Genomic DNA, 19,381 nt, shown 5'->3' on the forward strand with positions numbered 1-19,381 from the left:
CTGCCTCTAATATGTCTCTGACTAGACCTTCATGCCTGAGAAGGTGTCCTACCAACCTATCTCGCCTATTTTTTATTGACTTCCATAGAGTCCTCTGTTCTCCTATTCTTTCTAATACCTCTTCATTTCCAACTTTCTCTATCCACGGTATCCTCATCATTCACCTGTAACACCACATTTCGGACGCTTCTAACCTTTTCTTTTCCGCCGCGCCCCTGTCTATGTTTCGCACCCGTACAGCGCCGTGCTCCAAACACACTTTTAACAACCTTTTCCGAATTTCTAAATTAACCGTTCTGGAGCATGGAAGTGACTTCTTTTTATTGAAGGCGACTCGACCCTGCGCTATCCTCTGCTTTATATCCCTACTACTTCTTCCGTCCTGACTTATTTGACTTCCTACATATCTAAAATCAGCCACTTCTTCTAGTTTTTGGTCTCCTATCTTTATATTCGCTCTTTCCCTACTTTTTTTCTTTTGTATAACAGTATTTTTGTTTTATTTTTATTTATTTTCATAATACTGCTATATATTTACTGGATTGATTAATCCCATCCACGCAGTTACTTTTGAACTTCATTATATTCATCGTTTTCATGACTAGCGTCATAACTGAAAATGAACAAATTGCCATTATAGAAGACTCTTTATTGTCAGATATGTAACTATGCATATTTATATAATCATAACCCGTACAAGAAACAGTATATGTATTTATAGGATAAACAAATATATAAGATTATTTTAAGCTACAATGGGTATCTCCACGGTTTCTGAATGGAATGTACCCGGCAGCCCCGAGGACGAAGAAGCCGTTGAAAGAGCCAGGCAGTTCAAAGTATGTAAAATCGTGTATGTTTGGTAGTTCAAAATTACTCTACAGCTTTATCTAGTTAATGCCGACTTTATCTGATTGCGCTTCATTAGAATCGAAAATAATATAGAGACTAATTAGGTTCCCATGGACTATAAACAGCGTAAATAGTAAACAATAGGACTCTCTAATATTGTGCCTTCACTTAAGAAGATAGTTACAATGATTTTGAAAGTTTATTGCTTTTTTATTATTGCAAATTCATTTTGAGTGGCGTTTTTATGTGCTTCTTCCAAAATCACTTATTAACCTTCCTTGAGTGGAAACTTTTGCCCCACTTCGGCATTACCTACCTTAAACTGAAAAACTCGCTCTAACTGGCAGATTTGGAAAATGTCGACTCCAACCAGCGAGAGTATAGATATCGATATCTTTCTGTATTTCTCTGTAAATATACTTTTCCTTTGTCTTATTAGGTAGGTATGTACACGAATCCGATTTTCTCTACAAACGGGGATTATCCACAATTAGTAAAAGACCTGGTTGCTAAGAAAAGTGCTCTTGAAGGCTTCTCTAAATCTAGACTTCCCGAATTCACTTCGGGTGAAATTGAATATATTAAGGGAACATCCGATTTTTTCGGATTGAATCATTACACTACCAGGCTGACGAAAAATTCTCCAGCAACTGACGGTGAAATTTCATTTCATAACGATATGGAAGCGGACGTATCCTATGATCCTAGTTGGCCAATGGATCCAGCTAATAGATTTGCTGTAAGTTCACATTTTTATATTAATGAAATTGTTATTCGCTTAAAAATCGTATCTTTTAGATTATTCCATGGGGCTTCAGAAGGCTTTTGGCGTGGATTAAAAGCACATATAACAATCCTGTTATTCATGTTACAGAAAGTGGTTCTCCAGATTATGGAGGATTAGAAGATAAAGTTAGAATATCGTATATAGGGGTAAATTAGGTTAAAATGATGCTAATTGCGTATAACAAATAATTTTATTTCGTAGCAATATCTTGAAGCACTTCTGGAAGCTATTAATCAAGACAATGTGCATGTACAAAGTTATTCCGTTTGGTCTTTAATGGATAATTTTGCATGGAATGGTGGATACTTGTAAGTACCAATCTGCCATTTCCCCAAACAACGAAGATAAGATTCACTTTTTTTTAAATTTTAGAACCAAAATTGGACTTCATTACGTCAATTTTACGGACCCAGATCGTCCAAGAATACCTAAATTATCAGCCACTTATTACAAAAACATCATCGCCAGCAGGGTAGTTGGGGACTACCCTCCACTCTCGTAAAGTTATTTACTATTTCGAAATATGTGTTTGTATCTTTTGAAATAAAACATATACTACAGTTTTTCGTTAATTATTGTCACCAGTAGTTCATGTGAATCGGATAAAATAACAAAAAAATTGATGGAATTTACAAATTGAAAATCATTTTTTAATGTGACCTCCGGCGAAACCCTTTCTTATTCCTTCAAAAACATTCCTTTTTAAATTGTAGCTCTTATGAAAGACGTAGTTAATATCGGCACAAGCTTTTCATTAAGTCAGAGGAGCAAATATGAATGTTGTAAGATTTTTTAATGAAACCAAACAGTCCATAAAAACCTCAAAAATATAGCACACTTATCTTTAATATCATATAAATGCATCCTATAATTATACATGCGATTAGAAATAAATTGATTGATTTTTCTCGTAATACTTCTTATATCTAATAAAAAAATATAAAAACAAATTTCATTTTATAAATAAGCGCATGTATTGTAAGTATACTGTTTTCGTCACTTAATAAATGAGTATTTGTAATAAAAGTAGAGATTGTGTTTTTAGGTCTATCTCAATTCACTGAAGTCGATCATTGGGTCAGGTCAGTATATCCCATAGAACAGTTGCTAGTATTACTATTCATCTGTTCTTTCAAGGCCAGTGGCTGGTTTGCTATTACTGGGATAAGAAGCCATGAAGAAGGGAAGAAAGTAGGTTGGAACTCGGGAAACACTTATTCAAGCTACTAAACTGCATAGGCATTTTATATATTGATTTTATAGATGGTAACCCCCAAAGTAGTACACGCGAAATAGCACAAAACGTTGGCTTCTCTCACGTAATGTTGTGGCGAACTAGGCCATGCCGCTCGGTTCTATTAGGGTGCGCTGGTTTGTAACAGTAAACCGAGCGGCATGGCCTAGAGGTCTAGACCATTGCTTAGTATTCGGGAGGACGCCGGTTCGATTCCGGGTCTGTCTGCCTTGATCCAAGTTTTTCTGTGGTTTCCTTGGATCACTTATGCAAATGCTGGGGCAGTAATATTCTACAGATAATCTTTCATTCTCTTCTGTCTTCATTTCGTCCGTCTCAACTTTCTCACACGAACCACCACCCACCCATTCCCACGATTACTGAAAGCAGGCTGAAGAGAGCCTTCCGCCCTACCTTCCGGCATAGTCCGGAGGGACTGCCCACCCACCAGCATTACTGGCTAGTTTTGTAACAGTAACCTGGTTCAAATCAAACAGATTTATGGCATCAATGGTGCACTTTTCTTTGAAGTAACTAAAATATTTTCTGTTTCTACTTTTTAGTTAAAGTTTGTACATATAGGTACAGTCTTGAAATCGGTTTTTGTTTTCTAAAAATTAACTTTGTTTATCCTAATGTTTTTAATTAGCTATTTTCACTGTAGGATAAATTTACATTAGAGCATACAACCTTTAATAAACATATTTTTACGCTAAAGTGTTCGGGTCTTTTTGGATGTTCTGCGATCGTTTTCGTAAGAGGCTAAGCTGTCTGATAAAGAGGTAAGCCATGTAAGAAGTCGACGAATCAATTCACTTACGAGCGTTTATGTATATAAGTTCAATATTACTATTAGATGTTAAAATAAAAAAAATAAAGACAGAGTTAACGATGTCAATCATCATTTGTGTGGATGTTAACTCATAATGAAGTCGAAGGTGAATCAAATTATATCGAATCATCGTATATATTTTTTATAAGGTATTTTCAAAAGTAATTTTAAGTACATAAATAATTACATGGTAAGTTAAGTGGCGCAAATTTATTGTTAACGTGTGAAAAGACATGGAAGCATGTGACTACGACTATAATTCAAGATAATTACATACCAGGCAGCGGTTTATGTTAATACTAAAATTGCGTTCCTGTGTCCACGTTAAAGTCGTGATTTAGAATTAATTATAAAGCAGAGGAATACACAGCGTTCGTATTATATTTGTCTTATTTCATATTTTATCGATCTATTTCTTCTCGGTTCGCTCGTAATGACTGTCGTCTCATATATTTATAGTGAAAATTTGCGTTCGAAGCTGCCAACCGTAGTAACTGGAAAAACAATATTTTATGAGAAGATGTTCGAATCAGGTTGAATAAAGTTGCAAGCGTTTTAGTTAAAAAGTTTCTAAAGGGATTATTTCAAATTTAACGCGAATTTTCATTAGGTAGGTTTTTGGTTATACATATTGGATTATTATCGCTGATGTTTGCTTTTTCTTTTTCTCTGGTAGAGTTATCTGACACTGCTGGGTACGCGGCATCATTATCCGGTATCCTAAAAAAAGTACCGGATCCAGATCGATACTCTAATAGAGCTATTCTTAGGGACACTTTACAATCTTAAATTAACAAAAAACTTATTCAAGAAGCTTATTTACTTCTTAAGAGTTAGAGAAATCTTTAAATAAAATGAAAGCAATATTGACAAAAGTGCTTTTCGTCTATGTTGACTTTAAAACAGATAAATAGAAATCGTGTATTAAATTTTGGAAAACAGTTTGTGTATGTATGTTTGCAATTCAAGTGTTATTACTGCTAATATAGATTAAATATTCTAAATACATGCCAACACAATGATAGTCAAGATTGTATCAGATTGCTCCTCTTGTTTTACGAAAGTAAATATGCAAGTAGACACTACCCGAACCCTCTATGGCTTTAATATACAATATGGAGTCCCGAGATAAAAATGTTCAGTCTCTCAGAGTCTTTGAAAGCGGGACTCGAGTCTCCGTCTCTCATCCAGTCTCTCTTGTGTCGCTGAGAGAGACTGTCGAGAGATTGTCAAAAAAACTGTTTAGCGTCTCTGAACGAGAGACTCGAGTCGCTTATAGAGAGATCCTCATTTCGTATCCAGTCTCAGAACGAGAGACTCGCATCTCTGAACGAGAGGCCCGAATCTCAGAATGAGAGACTCAAATCTCTCAATAAGTGGTGTCTCGATAGACATGGTTAAAATTTTCTAAGTTCAACATATTTCAGAGATCCCAGTCTTTCTACGAGAGACTCGAGTCTCTCAATTTTTGAGTTTTATTCATTCAGTCTGTCTGTGAGAGACTCGAATCTCTGAATTAACAATTTTATCGTTCTAGTTTCTCATACAGAGACTGTGAGAGATCCATAAAAACACCTAGATAATAACTGAGAGACTGTGACAGACGCTCTCAGAGACTCTGAAAGATTCTGAGAGACTGAAAATTTTTGTCTAGGGAAAGAGTGGAGGTGCGTGTCTAACCAGTTTTAGTACTGACGACCTTATATGAAAATGGATAAAGGTATTTGTACGATTTTACGTGTATCACGTCGAATTTTTGAGTTGTATTTTTGAAAAGATTATGCCACCTTTTGATGTTGAGTGCGTGAGTTCGACTCTCAAGTCGCCACTATAGTGTAGGTGTGCGGGAAAAACGTTTGTTATGGGTATTGAGCCGCTTTCAGACTGAAAGACCAACAAATTATCTATTATATACCATGATAAGTTATAAAAATGCACCTATGTTCCCAATAGGTTTCTTGTTTTTCCCAGAAAATGAAAAAGACCTGTTTTGTTTAAAAAATATTTGCAGCTAAGCATCAAAATGTTGCTATCTCATTTTGACCATGGATATAAGTTTTATTAAAATAATTGTCATAATAAGAGGTTTATACTACGCTTAATTTAACTAATAAATACGTGTACATATGCATGTATAAACCGACAAAAACCCACATTTTCAACGATTATTGAAAACCATCCAATTAACACATTAAAAATTATTTTTTAAGTAACTCCTGACTCTCGTTATTACTATATCTAAGTAAGTGAATTAACAAAACACGCCTTCGCCATCCGTTTTAATTAACAGGTCCTAGAACGTCATTCATTTATTTAACAGTTCTAATTGAATTTGTCGTCCTTATTTCTAAATGTTTCGGTAACATGCGAAATTGGAATTAAGTCATAACCAGCTATTATCACAAATATTTCCTGTGATTAAAGCACATACGTATGTGACGAAAAACATTTCACAAAACACCTTCAAACAGTGTTACACACATATAATTAAAACTAAACCAACTATAATCACACCTATAGCAAAACATACGAAACAACAACAAAATAGTGAACAGACGTTTGATACCGCGCATATTCTCCATTTTCTTCATCATCATGGTAAAGTCGTCAGTTCTAAGACTGGTTGGACACGCACCTCCACTTTTTATTATCTTAAGCTAATCTTCGCATTTCCCTAAAATTAGAACATCCATATCCGTATCTGTTTGTGAACAGCAATCTAATTTAGGTCTACTTCTACTCCTCCTCTTAACGCCTGTTTGTGCTTCTAATATAAGATCCTGCCAACATACCTATGTCACATATATCTTATTGACATCCATAGTCCCCTCTGTCCTCCCGTTTATTCAAATACCTCCTCATTTCTAACCTTTCCTATCCACGGTGTCCTCAGCATTCTCCTGTAACACCACATTTTAAACGCTTCTAACAACAGGCATACATCTCTTTCAAATTTCTAAATTAATCGTTCACTAGACTTCTTTTTCTTTTCGTCGCTACTATTCCCTACGTCCTGAGTTAACTAGTCTCTTAGATACCGAAAATCAGCCGCTTCTTCTGATTTTTCATCTCATATTTTTATATTCGCTCTTTCACTACTTTCTTTTTCTACTCTTGCATACCAGGCTTTTTGTTTTACTATTATTTATTTTTATACAATACTGTTTTGTCAATACCGCCTCCATTTTATTTAAGGCTGTCTCTAACTCCTCGTTGCTAGATGCTAATACTGCTGTATCATCTACAAATCAAAGCATACTAACNTTCGCAAATAGTTAAGGATATGGGTTGTTCTAGTTTTAGGGAAATGCGAAGTTTAGCTCAGGATAGGAAAGAGTGGAGGTGCGTGTCCAACCAGTCTTAGAACTTAGGACGACGAAACGTACGAAACGTAGACGGTGGACGCGACGGAAAACAAATGGTTAGAAGCTTTCGAAATGTAGTGTTTCATAGGAATTATGAAGATACGCAGATAGAAAAGGTTAGAAATGAGGGAAGAAAAAGAGTAGGAGAACAGTCGACAATTTGGAAGTTGACAGATAGATTGGTGGATTACCTTTTCAGGCTTGAAGGGCTAATTAGAGATATATTAAAAGCAGAAACAGGAGTTATGAGGAGTAGATGCCGGCCCAGATTGGATTTCTGCTTACAACTAGTAATTAAGGATGTGAGATAATCTAGGTTCGCTCAGGATAAGAAAGAAAGTGAAGGTACATTTATAACCAGTGTGAGGGCTGTTAGAAACACATTAGATGCAAAAACAGGAGTTAAGAGGAGTAGATGTAAACCTACACCAGCTTGGTAATTACAAATAATAATAGTTAAGGATGTGGGATGATCTAGATTAAGTCAGGATAGGAATCAGTGGAGGTGCGTATCCAATCAGTTTCAGTTTCAAGCAGATACAGGAGTTGCCAGGAGAAGAGGTAGACCTAGATTAGATTACTTTTCACAAATATTTAAAGATGCGGAATGTTCTGGTTTTAGTTAAGTATGAAGATTAGCTCATGATATAAATGAGTGGAAGTGCGTGTCCAAGCAGTCTCAGGCCTGTTAGAGTCATATTAGAAGCAGATGTGGAATGTTCAGGTTTTAGAGAAATACGAAGATTAGCTCATGATAGGAATGAGTGGAGGTGCGTGTACCAGTTTCAGGATTGACATCATCATAAGTTTGTCAATCCTAAGACTGGTTGGACGCCCATCTCCACTCTTTCCTATCCTAAGCTAATCTTCGCATTTCCTTAAAACCAGAGTAACCCACATCCTTAACTCTTGTTTCTACCTTTAATGTCTCTGACTAGACCTTCATGCCTGAGAAGGTGTCCTACCAACCTATCTCGCCTATTTTTTATTGACTTCCTTAAAGTCCTCTGTTCTCCTATTCTTTCTAATACCTCTTCATTTTTATACCATATTTGAACGCTTTTAATCTTTTCTTTTCCGCCGCGCACACCATCCATGTTTCGCACCAGTACAGCGCCGTGCTTCAAACATACACCTTTAACAATCTTTTTCGAAATTTTAAATTAATCCTTCGCTAGCATAGAAGTGACTTCTTTTTATTGAAGGCGACTCAACCCTGAGCTATCCTCTGCTTTATATCCCTACTACTCCTTCCATCTTGATTTATCTAACTTCTTAGGTACTTAAAATCAAACACTTCTTCTAATTTTTTGTCTCCTATCTTTATATTCGCTCTTTCCCTACTTTTTCTTCCCTTGCATACCAATATTTTTGTTTTACTTTTATTTATTTTCATACAATACAATACAGTAATGATAAAACAATTAATCGGAGGAAGTTGTGCGATATTTTTTGCATTGAGCATCCCTAAAAGTTTTTTGTTCATATGTGCTTATCAAGCTCATTCAAGTCTGTTGCACTTTAACTGCATTCCAACATTGCAGCACGCACCTTCGGTCCTGGGTTCTGCGCTTCGCAATGCGACTGGCGAAGGGCGTCGCGGTGGCCGTCACCAGCGTCGTATCCTTTTCGTCCACTCGCTGTCTGCGTTGACGGACAACGACGGCGTGCCATCGCATGCGCAACACCAATCTCTCCACGTGGTTTAACAGCATTCTCTTCTCTGTCCGCTCTTTGCCGGCAGTTGAACGCGATGCGTTCGTGTAGTCGGTCGGTGAACTTTACGTTTACTCTTTTCATACGCGAACTTCGCGCGGACAACAGTCCTCGCGAAACCGCCGTTTGTCTCTTTTCTTATTATTCTTCTTCTTCGATAACTCGTTTGCTGTGAATTCCTCGCGGTCGACTTCCGAATGACGGACGATAACAACTTTATAGGGTTGATCGACCTGAAACCCAAATCAACTTTCCTGCTACGGCTCATCGTTGTTTAAGTTTGAAACGTATCGGAACTCATATGACTGCGTGTTTTGAAGATGAACTATTTTTGACGCACGATATAATAAGTGACCGATAATCAACATTTTTGGCCAGTATTGACGCGAAGAAGTGTTCGGACGAGGGCAAGTTTTCCCTCTACAAAGACACTTAGTGTTGATGCGTATAGTTTGATGCCCGATTGAACCGTCAGGTGCAAAAGCATCAAGTGTCCCAATACGTGTTTGCAAGTGCAGTTGGTCCTTTTTGTGACGTGCGCCGTATTGTAGTGCTATTATTTGGTGCTTTATGTAAGTGTATGTGGTATAAGGATAAGAAAGGATAGATTGGTGATGACGCAGAAGGAAACTTGAGCTGCTTAAAGAAGCTGATGCTACACGGACGGACGGTGGTCGACGAAGGCAGAAGAGGTTCATAAATCAAAGGTGTGTAATGTAACTTGATTTGTCGTTTTTTTGAGACGGTACGCGGCGGATCCATAAAATGGACGTTCCGCTGACGTGCAGTAAATGATTTTTTACAATGGCCTGCTTGTTTTGGACAGGAACATTAAATCATTTTCACAGTGGTTGAAAGATTATCATGTCGCCGCTTTGTGTCTTTATGGGACATAAATAAATGCTACATCTTACGGTATATACGGATAAGTAGGGTATTCCCAACGATTTTATTCTGATACTAATATAATTTGTTTATTGAGAATTTTTTCTTTTAAGGATTCAAAATTATTTATTATCAATTGCTAGGTTTATCTCTTTATAACGTTTTGCCATTGAGAACTCAGGTCGTGCTCGGACCTGTTCTAATACTTCGTCAAAAAAATCTCTGCAGATATCTGTTGATCTGCATTTAAGGATGAGTTTCTGATTTAGGTCTTTAGAGACCTAACAAATATTTGTAGGTATCTTCGTAGATCAGAAATTTAGAAATGTTAGATCTTCAAAAATTATTATTTTGTCAATGGCCTAAAATATACATCTCGGTAGATCTTTTTACAATTCCTGGTCCACAGAATCCACTCCATACGGGAATCTGAAGCTCCATGGCTTTCAACAGATTTTAGATTAAAGTATTTGTTGCAGTTTGATGCCTATTATAGGTTACTATTTTATCTTTATCTATCTGTCCAAATGCGGTTTAATATTGTATTTGTAGTTGAAATTGAAATGCTACTTTGTCGTTACCTAAAAATTGATTTTCGTCAACAAGATTATAAATCTATGTCTAAGTAGTTTATTAACCATTTAGAATGGGCAATTTGTAACGTGTTCGAAAGCGTTCGTTATTTCGTTGCACATCTACAGTACATGCCTACTTATATTATGAATAATTACTTAATAGTCTTTTTATGAGCGTCATATGTTCATTGGGGCCTAGGCATCAACCGATGCACGAGATAAGAAATAAGATGTGTAGCTATCCGATTTTCCATTACCTGATCGAGATAAATTATCTTGAAGGCTTGTCTTGTCGCATTCTGTCTTTTCGGTCGGTGCAACAGCGAAAGTAACAAAAAATTACATCATTATATTTGGTGTATAATTGCCTATTAAAACTACAGAAATTGAATATGATTCCATTTTACTTTCAAACTTACCTAAATATTATTAAGTGAACAACTTTTCTATATAGTGAGGCATTTCCTGTATCCTATTTTTCAAACATACATATTTTGAAGTGAAAACAATTTGGTATTTGGATTTTAGTACAGTTGTTTTGGACGAAAGTGACAACATCTTCATTGATAAAAAGGGATTAAATAAGAATTATGTTCTGTTGCTGCATTTCTTCCTGGGAGGGAGAACGCGTATTTTACATTTTTGGAAATACTTCGATGAGGAATATTATTCTGTTTAAAATGAAGGAATAACTTCTTCCATTTTTTTGACTATTTCAAAATTTTTATTTCTTTAAATTTTATATATATTTTTACACTACAATAAAATAAGAAAATATTTAAAAATCGGCGGGAAGCGGGACAGTTCTCTAAAAAGCGGGACTATCCGGCCACCTTAGTTTTGAATAAACATTGGTCGAATAGAAAGTTGGGTCAAGACTATCAAATGAGCGAGCAAGCACGAACGGGAATACGATCATGTTGTACGGGAATGCACACAAGCCAATGCTTGCTTGCTCGAGCTTGGTGATCCACTACGTGTCGTTTCTTCAAAGAAAAAAAAATCGTTCTTGGGTGTTGAATCCGGACCAGAAATTTTGTCTAAATTAAATTCGCCCATGAGATTTTGTGCATGATGTATTGATTTAATAGGGCATTAAAATCTGTTTGTGATATTAGGTAAAAATTTCAATTTTCTCGAATCTTCTGCTTTTACATAATTGTCACCATGAATATGCTTATTTTTAAGTAGTGTTATCTTATACCATATTTGCTGTCGATTTTGCTGATTTCATTTTAACATTTTGTAAGGTAATAAAATAAGTAAATAATCGGTTAGTGTAGACTAATTTGAGGGAATATTCGCTCTCGCTCGTTCTTACTCGCTCATTTGGTGTGGACCCGACACCAAGGTTGATAAAAATCGATTTTTTTTAATAAATCTAATTTTGGCTAGTTTTTACGTTTTTATTAATATAAATACGTGTCAAAAATCATCGACGACCATATAAAAGTAATTTTTTCTATCCCTCGGGAACAGTGTGCCTTAAATAATTAAGACGTGAAATTGTAAACAAGCAAACTCATTCGCATTTATATCTAATATTAGTTAGGATTTTCTATTTTCTAACAATTCTGACTCGAGAATTCAGATACAAGAAACAAACTTGGGTATTATAAAAGTTCAACAATATTTAGTTTTTCTGTAACCTACAGTTCTGTTTTTTGTATTAATTTTTTTAAAGTGTTTTTGTAAAAAACAGTTAAATCCTTTAATTATTACAATAAACAATAAATATTGACATAAAAATGTCTAGGTTTTACTTCTTTAATGAACAAAACAAATACATTTTTAAGTGCCCAAATAACTTCATTTTCTTAAATGAATCATAATTTTATTTCAAAAAAATCAAATTGATTGACGATTAAAATCATGATTTTAATCAACTGATTTAATACATTTCAATCCTGGACCCGGCTGAAGAGGTCATTCGTTCGCTTAGTACGCTAGCAACCTTAACGCGTAACAAGTTGAGGATTTATTTTATTAAGGAACATCAGGCAGATGGATAAGTTATAAGTAATAATAAGACTCGAGGTGCACATCGGAGGTGATCAACCTTTATATAGTGTGTGCATTTCAGAAAATAAATGCGTGGACATTTTACAGTCGTAACGGTATTCGAAATCGTTAAGGTTTTTAGAGAGTACGTAATAAATTTGAACGATGCCATTGCGATAATGAGAGCAATAACAGCTCAACACGAGCAAAAGGTGTTGATCACGTTGACGAAATTTCATCGACAATTGTTTTTTTTTTGTATTTTTACACTGGCTTTCAAAACAATTTGATTTGTACCTACCTGTACAGACCTACATGTTGAATGTTGAGAGTAGTGTCGTACCTACTTTATATTTGGTCCCTACATGATTGACATCAAGTTTTTATTATTGTTTCATTGAAATCGAATTTAAATTTAATCGATAAATGAGTGACATACCAGAGATAGTCCTAACTCCCCTTTATTTTGTTTTGATTGACGTCAAGTGTTTGACAGCTGGGAACAGACGTTTTGTATGGTTTGTTTTGGAAAAGAAAAGTGAGGTTTTTACGTTTTTCTGGGCAATTTTTCTCTATATAAGAACCTTCCTATGATTCAAGGAATATTTAAAAAAAAAACAATTATCCAAATTGGTGCAGCCGTTGTCGAGTTTTACACTTAGTAAAACATTTAGCGATTCATTTTTATTTATATATAGATTGCTATTATTTCCGTATGTTTTATGGCCAGATAACATCTTTATGCTTTGCTCTTCATTCCATCCCCTTTAGTGTATAATAAAATAATCAGAGCCAATCAGGGCCAAAAAGATTTATACTAAAACCAGCACCAACGTTTTGCCTCTAATTTGACGCTTTTTTAAGGTAGGTTTTTTATGTAGCGATGTATTGCTTGCAAACCGTCAAGATGAGTGGTACATGAGTCCTCAAAACGTAATATCACAAAACATATTCATTCACAGAAAAAAACTAAATTTTTATGACAACGCGAAAATTACAATTTTCGATTGTAAATGACTGAATTAGGTACCTTGTAATTATCTCAATTTTGGCATATTTTTTAAAAATTATTTCGAGTTTCTTAATTATTACAATTTAATTTGTAATATCGACTAACATACCTAGTAAATTTATTTCCGCTGGAATTTCGTTTTTACAAATTCGGGTCCAAATTGTAACTTTTACAACGTATATATATATATTATAAATACCTAAATGCGTGTAAAGATAAGTGGTACACTGAGGCAGAACAGGACGTATACCACATTGCGACATAAAAAGACCTACCTTGAAAAAGATTCAATTTAGAGGGGAAACGTCGGTGCTGGTTTTGTTACAATAAATCTTTTTTTGCCCCTGATGAGATAGGAATATTTACATCCCGCAACGAGCAGTGAAAATAATGGAAAACGTAAATGCTACATGCTGTTAAAAGCTTTTAATATTTTGTTGACTACATCGTTTAATTTCTGTAGTTATTGTATAATGTTGAAATGTTTCTTTTCGGTTCAATATATAAAATGTAAATTAATGCAATAATTATAAATATGTTGTATAGGTGCAACGTATGATTATGTCAGTGAAGTTTTAGTGCGGATTTTTTTTATGTTCATCGAGTCTCTTCTTTGTATGCCTACCTGTTTCGTATGGTGTACCGTCTACATCACCAAATGTGATTTATTATTTAAAATATATTAGAAATATTTAGTAAAGCTTTTTCGATTACATGCAAAATTATTATGTCCTCGTTGTCCTTGTTATTCTTGTACCGATTACGTAAGATTCAGGAATGATCCATGTGTTAGCCGGCGTCTTGTTGGTCATTCGTGGCTCTTTTAAATCCACGGCTCTCTCATATGAATTATATGCACCAGGCTGACTGGTTTAACAATTGTGCAGGTGACATTCTATCCTCAAAACAGGTGCTCGGCATCGCACCGTCGTGTAGTCGCACCATCGCAAGTCGATGTCATGGTTATTCTTCCAGTTGGATATCTGAACCTCTTCCTTCTATTTTAACGTTAGACTGTGTTGCTACATATGCACCACGTTAACTCTGGTAACGCCGTAGTAAATGCTTGCATTCACTAGATTAAAACAAGCCAGCAACTTCTACACTTAATATAAATACATTTACATACATATGTATATCAAGTTATCAAGATGGACGGAAAAAACACTAGAGATGTAAGACAAAGAATAGCGCAGGTTTGGGTCGCTTTAAACAAAAAGAAGTCACTTTTTCTTGTATTCGATTAATTTGGAAATTGAGGTCTGGTGTTATAGGAGGATGTCAAAAATACCGCGAATAGAAAACGCCAGGAATGAGGGGGTACAAGAATGGGCAGGAAGACAGAGCAAGTGGTGGAAATCAAGAAATTGGTAAAATACTTATAGGTTGGTAGAATACCTTAGTTATGAAGGACTGGTTAGAGACATGTTAAAAACAGAAACAGGAGTTAAAAAAAACGACAGAGGTAGACCTAGATTAGATTATTTTGCTTACAAATAGTGGGATGTCTTAAGTTGCTTTGGTTTTCGAGGAATTCGAAAATGCCAAGATTGGAAGAAGTGGAGGCATATCCAATCGGTCAAGTCATTTAGATACTTCTCTTCAAAAAAAAAACTATAATTACAGTAGAATCCGCTTATAATGACATCGAAGGGAAATGACAAACACGTCATACTAAACGGGCGTTATACAAAGCATAGTCATAGAAAATAAACAATTTTCTATTTTTGTTAATTATTTAGTTTAATAGAGAGAAAAACTACAAAGTGTATATATTTATTAACAAAAAAAGAAAAAGAACGATGAATTGTAAAATCAATATACATCAAAAGGATCAAAAAAATGAGCGAAAATGTTATTATTAATCATTTGGGTCACTACAGCCGGATATGATTTTTTGAGAATTAGTCATAATAAACGATATGTCATTTTAAACAGAGTCATTATATCTAAACTTTCCTATAGAGAATTTAATATAAAAACCAAACTTAACACTCCAACTACTTCATATTAAGCGGTTGGTCAATATAGACGGAGTCATAATAAACAAGTTTCACTGTATCTTAACACCATAAAAACAGGCGATAACTGAGAAACAGAATCTGCAATTATTTCAACGGTCTTTTTTTACATTTTTGTGAATTGTTTCCGTTTAATTCGCATTCAGTGTAATTTCAGAATTCTTTCTCGTTGGTAAAGTTGGCTCATCATCATCATTTGTGAATTAATTTCGTGATGAAAGAGTTTGGTTTTGGATCATTTTTTCCTTAGTTGTGATCCAGCTTTTGTTTAACCGAAAAGAAAAATGATATCTCGGAACGCTCAATTGAAGATGTGTAATTATTAAGTTTCTGTTATGGTATCAGGCATGTAGTTCAGTTAAAGGGCATTCCAGTAAATTGTTTCAATAAAATACTGTTCGGTATTCACTACTCTTTGTATACGTTCATCGAGTCAACTCAAAAAGGAAGCATCGGTGACATATTTTATTGTCTATTGGGCTAACGCTATGATGGTAGTTGGATTCCATTAGAAATACCATAACATCGCTTAGATTTCTAACATGGGTTGTGTGGGGATAAATTCTTTTGAATCAATAAATTTTGCTACCGTATAGTAGGACATAAAAATAACCCATCGTAAATAAACAACTTTGCTGACTTAAAGTTTGTTGTAAATTATTTTATTGCTTGGTTTAGGTATCAATTGATTTGTAATTTTTAATATTTTTGAAAATATTTAATGATAAATTACTCATTCAGTCAATTGTGTTTAAATAACATCACATTTTTGGTTATCTGGTCTAAATCTTGCTAGAAATAATAAGACAATAAAAACTTCAAAGTAATTAGATTCTAAATATAACCACATTGGGAATTTAGTTTTTTCAAACAAAACTATAAATTATATGAACTCTGTCTCAATTGACAATGACTTAACTACACAAAATACAAATTTGGGAATTTATATCAAAGGTTACTCTCCCTTAAAATATTGTCCGGCTTCTACGTATGTGTATTCAGATGTATTTATGAAAGCGGTTAATGTTCTGGAAAGTGTGACTGGGTCTTTTGCTTAGTAGACGAAATTTTCATACCGAATTGGTGGTCTAGAGATCTAGATCATTCCTTAACATTCGGGAGAATTACACTCTTTTTTCCTCCTCAATCACTATCCACGATTCCTCAAAGGAAGCTGAAGAGGGTCTTTCGCCCTTGCACTAGTGGTAAGTTTGTACATTAATGCATCCAAATTGGTGCAACATTTGCATTGTAATTTTAATTGACATTGTCAATTTTATGAAAGATAACTGAGGATATTGTTAATAGTACATTACCATGACTGCCTAATACTAGAGTAGATATCAGATTTAAAATTTTGCGTTTTGCTATTCAGGTTTTTCAGGTATTATAGTTTTGATTAATAAGAAAGTCATAATGTGTTTCGCTGTATCTTCAGGAAACAGCTGACTACAGAATGAACCATGAGTTTGATATAATTCCTCATCGGGCGGCCGTATTGTTCTTTGATTTATTTCGTCTGCCCCATACACAGAAGCCTCGCCGTCATCTTTTAATTTAGATGAGATTTCGAATCTGGTTTGTTAGTGTGGTATAGGTATTAACATTTACCGTAGTTCATCAACTGGCACGCCTTAATCAGACGAGAGAGGCCTCAGCGTTCCCGATTGCCTAACTGACTGGTACTTTTTACGATTGGAATATTACGATTATTATGCGAAACATGATTTCGTACAGTATCGTTCGAATGTCTAGAAACATCGCCGTAAAATTATTAGTTATTATCTGATGAGGGTACCGCGGATAGAGAAGGTTAGAAATGAAGAGGTATTGGAAAGAATAGGAGAACAGAGGACTATAGGGAAGTCATAAAAAATAGGCGAGATAGGTTGGTAGCAGTGGTGTTGTCGAGCCGGAACGCTCCGGAACGTCGTTCCGGTACTTCCTTTTTGGTCAGGAACGCGTTCCGGAATTAAGATGATTTCTGATAACGAGAATTGGCTGACGTATTGAAAAAAAATGAAATTATTTCGTTTCCTTTCCTTTTTATGCTATATATAGGGCCGATCCTGGCGACGGGTGAAAATTGGGGGAAATACCCCCCCCCCGTCGTCGTCAAATTTGGGACATGAGACCGCACACAGCGGCCGCCTACCCAGGATCGGCCCTGTCTATATAATTACAATACGCGTTCCGGTAAAAAAAAAATTTGGCACAACACCACTGGTTGGTAGGACACCTTCTCAGGCATGAAGGTCTAGTCAGAGACATATTAGAGGCAGAAACGGGAGTTAGGAGGGGTAGAGGTAGACCTAGATATTACTGTTCGCAAATAGTTAAGGATGTGGGTTGTTCTAGTTTTAGGCAAATGCGAAAATTAGCTCAGGATAGGAAAGAGTGGAGGTGTGTCCAACCAGTCTTAGGACATGACCTTACGATGATGATGATTATCTAAGTCTACGATGTAGAGGATGCTGAGCATCTGACCATATCTCACGAGTTTCAAGATTCAATGAAAGTGAAAATCGTCTCAGTAGCTATTTCAATCAACTTAATTGAGAACCAGACGATTATTACGCTTAGAATAACAGAAGATTTTATTTTGAGACCAAAAATTACATGGTTTACAATATACCCAGCCCCGACTTTACTTTTTACGGCGCCCCTGGACAGTTTAGTGCTAGCTCCTCTTGTAAGACCAGCGTTGTAGTGGTCTGAAAAAAATTCTATTAAATTTATACTTGTTTTTTCAATTTTTAAATGTTTAATGAAATTGGACAATTGATGCCTCTTAGAATTCGGAGCCCCTTGGAGGTTGTCCAATCTGCCCCCTCCCGCTAAGCTGAATGCACCCCTAAAATGTTGACTATATCCAATATACTGAATTATTTGAAAGAATCCGTACTTTTCGACGGTATTGTAGATATATTTAGGCTTATGCATGCAAACCTTTGCGCAGCAGTGAAATAAAAAATTAATATTCTATATCTGGGACGAAAAAAAGTTGACTTGTAGCGAATGAACACGCACCGGTTAAGAACTGACTTGTCATTTAGGTAACAATATCGACTCCACACCTTTACCACATATACATATACAGGTATATAGATTTTTATCTGCTCGTTAATTAATTTAATTAAAATCTGATTGAATGCCGCGAGACGGTAATGGTACACGGAATTATTATTGTCCATCAGGTAATTTTTGTTCCTACGGGAACATTAATGTACATATTTAATCTTGCCAAAAATGAGTGGTTGATGAGGATACAGGTAGTTATCAAAGCTCATTTGTTCCACATAATTAGGAATTGGATCAGGGAGATTAGCTTCCTTGGAAGCACCACGAAGAAAAGATCCCTGTGTCATTGTCTTTTTTGAAGTGAAACTTCTTTACGCACGGTAGGGTAAGTTTGTTTTATGCGAGTTGCTATGTAACGAAATCATGCAACGCATTTCCCCCGCTGTCTGCCCCTATGTATGCTTAGATCTTTAAAACTACGCAACGGATTTTAATGCGGTATTTTTTAATAGATAAAGTAATTCAAGAGGAAAGTTTATATGTATAATACATGCATAATATAGTAGAAAAACACTGATAATTTTAGAGGTTTATTATGTGATGTAAATAAACACATTTTTTTGCGCTTACATTGCAAACGCTGGTAACCCTACGAGATATATCAAAATAATATACTACATTATTGTGCACCTTAAAAAGGTCTACAAAAAAGTATGCGATGGTATATGTCTATCTCTTAGGGATAACCCACAATAACCATTTTTTATCCTTTACTTTTTACGAGAAATAATGCCTTATTTACTAAGCGATTTTAAGCAATACAACATTAATCCTTATCTAATTAAGTACTTTTGAATACATTGTGCATTTAATATAGATCAACATGGCCCTTGACAGAATGTAATTTAAATGAATATTTTCGAAGATATTACATACTTAAAATGCAGAGACATAGTGGTTGCGGCGGTACCGACCGATTTGTATTCTCTAATAAGAAAAAAGCTGTGATTGTTATATATAAAGACATTCTATGGTAGATTTACTATTAGCATTGCACCGGTGCGAAGCATAGTGTACAAC

The 19,381-nt window shown here is 35.2% G+C and overlaps 2 protein-coding genes across 2 annotated transcripts in view; one reads left to right on the plus strand and one right to left on the minus strand.

The window, feature by feature from the left end:
- The first annotated feature begins 727 nt into the window (after positions 1-727).
- On the plus strand, positions 728-2,202 carry LOC108733503 (cytosolic beta-glucosidase-like). Its single transcript, XM_018464677.2, has 5 exons — positions 728-839; positions 1,292-1,591; positions 1,651-1,785; positions 1,841-1,947; positions 2,012-2,202. Exons 1-5 carry the CDS (start codon positions 756-758, stop codon positions 2,139-2,141), a joined length of 756 nt encoding a protein of 251 aa, XP_018320179.1. The 5' UTR covers positions 728-755; the 3' UTR covers positions 2,142-2,202.
- A 6,664-nt stretch (positions 2,203-8,866) lies between these two features.
- The window catches only part of LOC108733461, a 30,946-nt gene continuing 20,431 nt past the window's right edge, over positions 8,867-19,381 (minus strand). Inside the window, exon 4 of the mRNA XM_018464634.1 lies at positions 8,867-9,019. Within this exon, the coding sequence (XP_018320136.1) occupies positions 8,867-9,019 (153 nt within the window). The remainder of the gene's footprint in view (positions 9,020-19,381) is intronic.

This window comes from Agrilus planipennis, unplaced genomic scaffold (assembly GCF_000699045.2).
Source record: "Agrilus planipennis isolate EAB-ADULT unplaced genomic scaffold, Apla_2.0 scaffold44, whole genome shotgun sequence".
Taxonomy (NCBI): Eukaryota; Metazoa; Arthropoda; class Insecta; order Coleoptera; family Buprestidae; genus Agrilus; species Agrilus planipennis.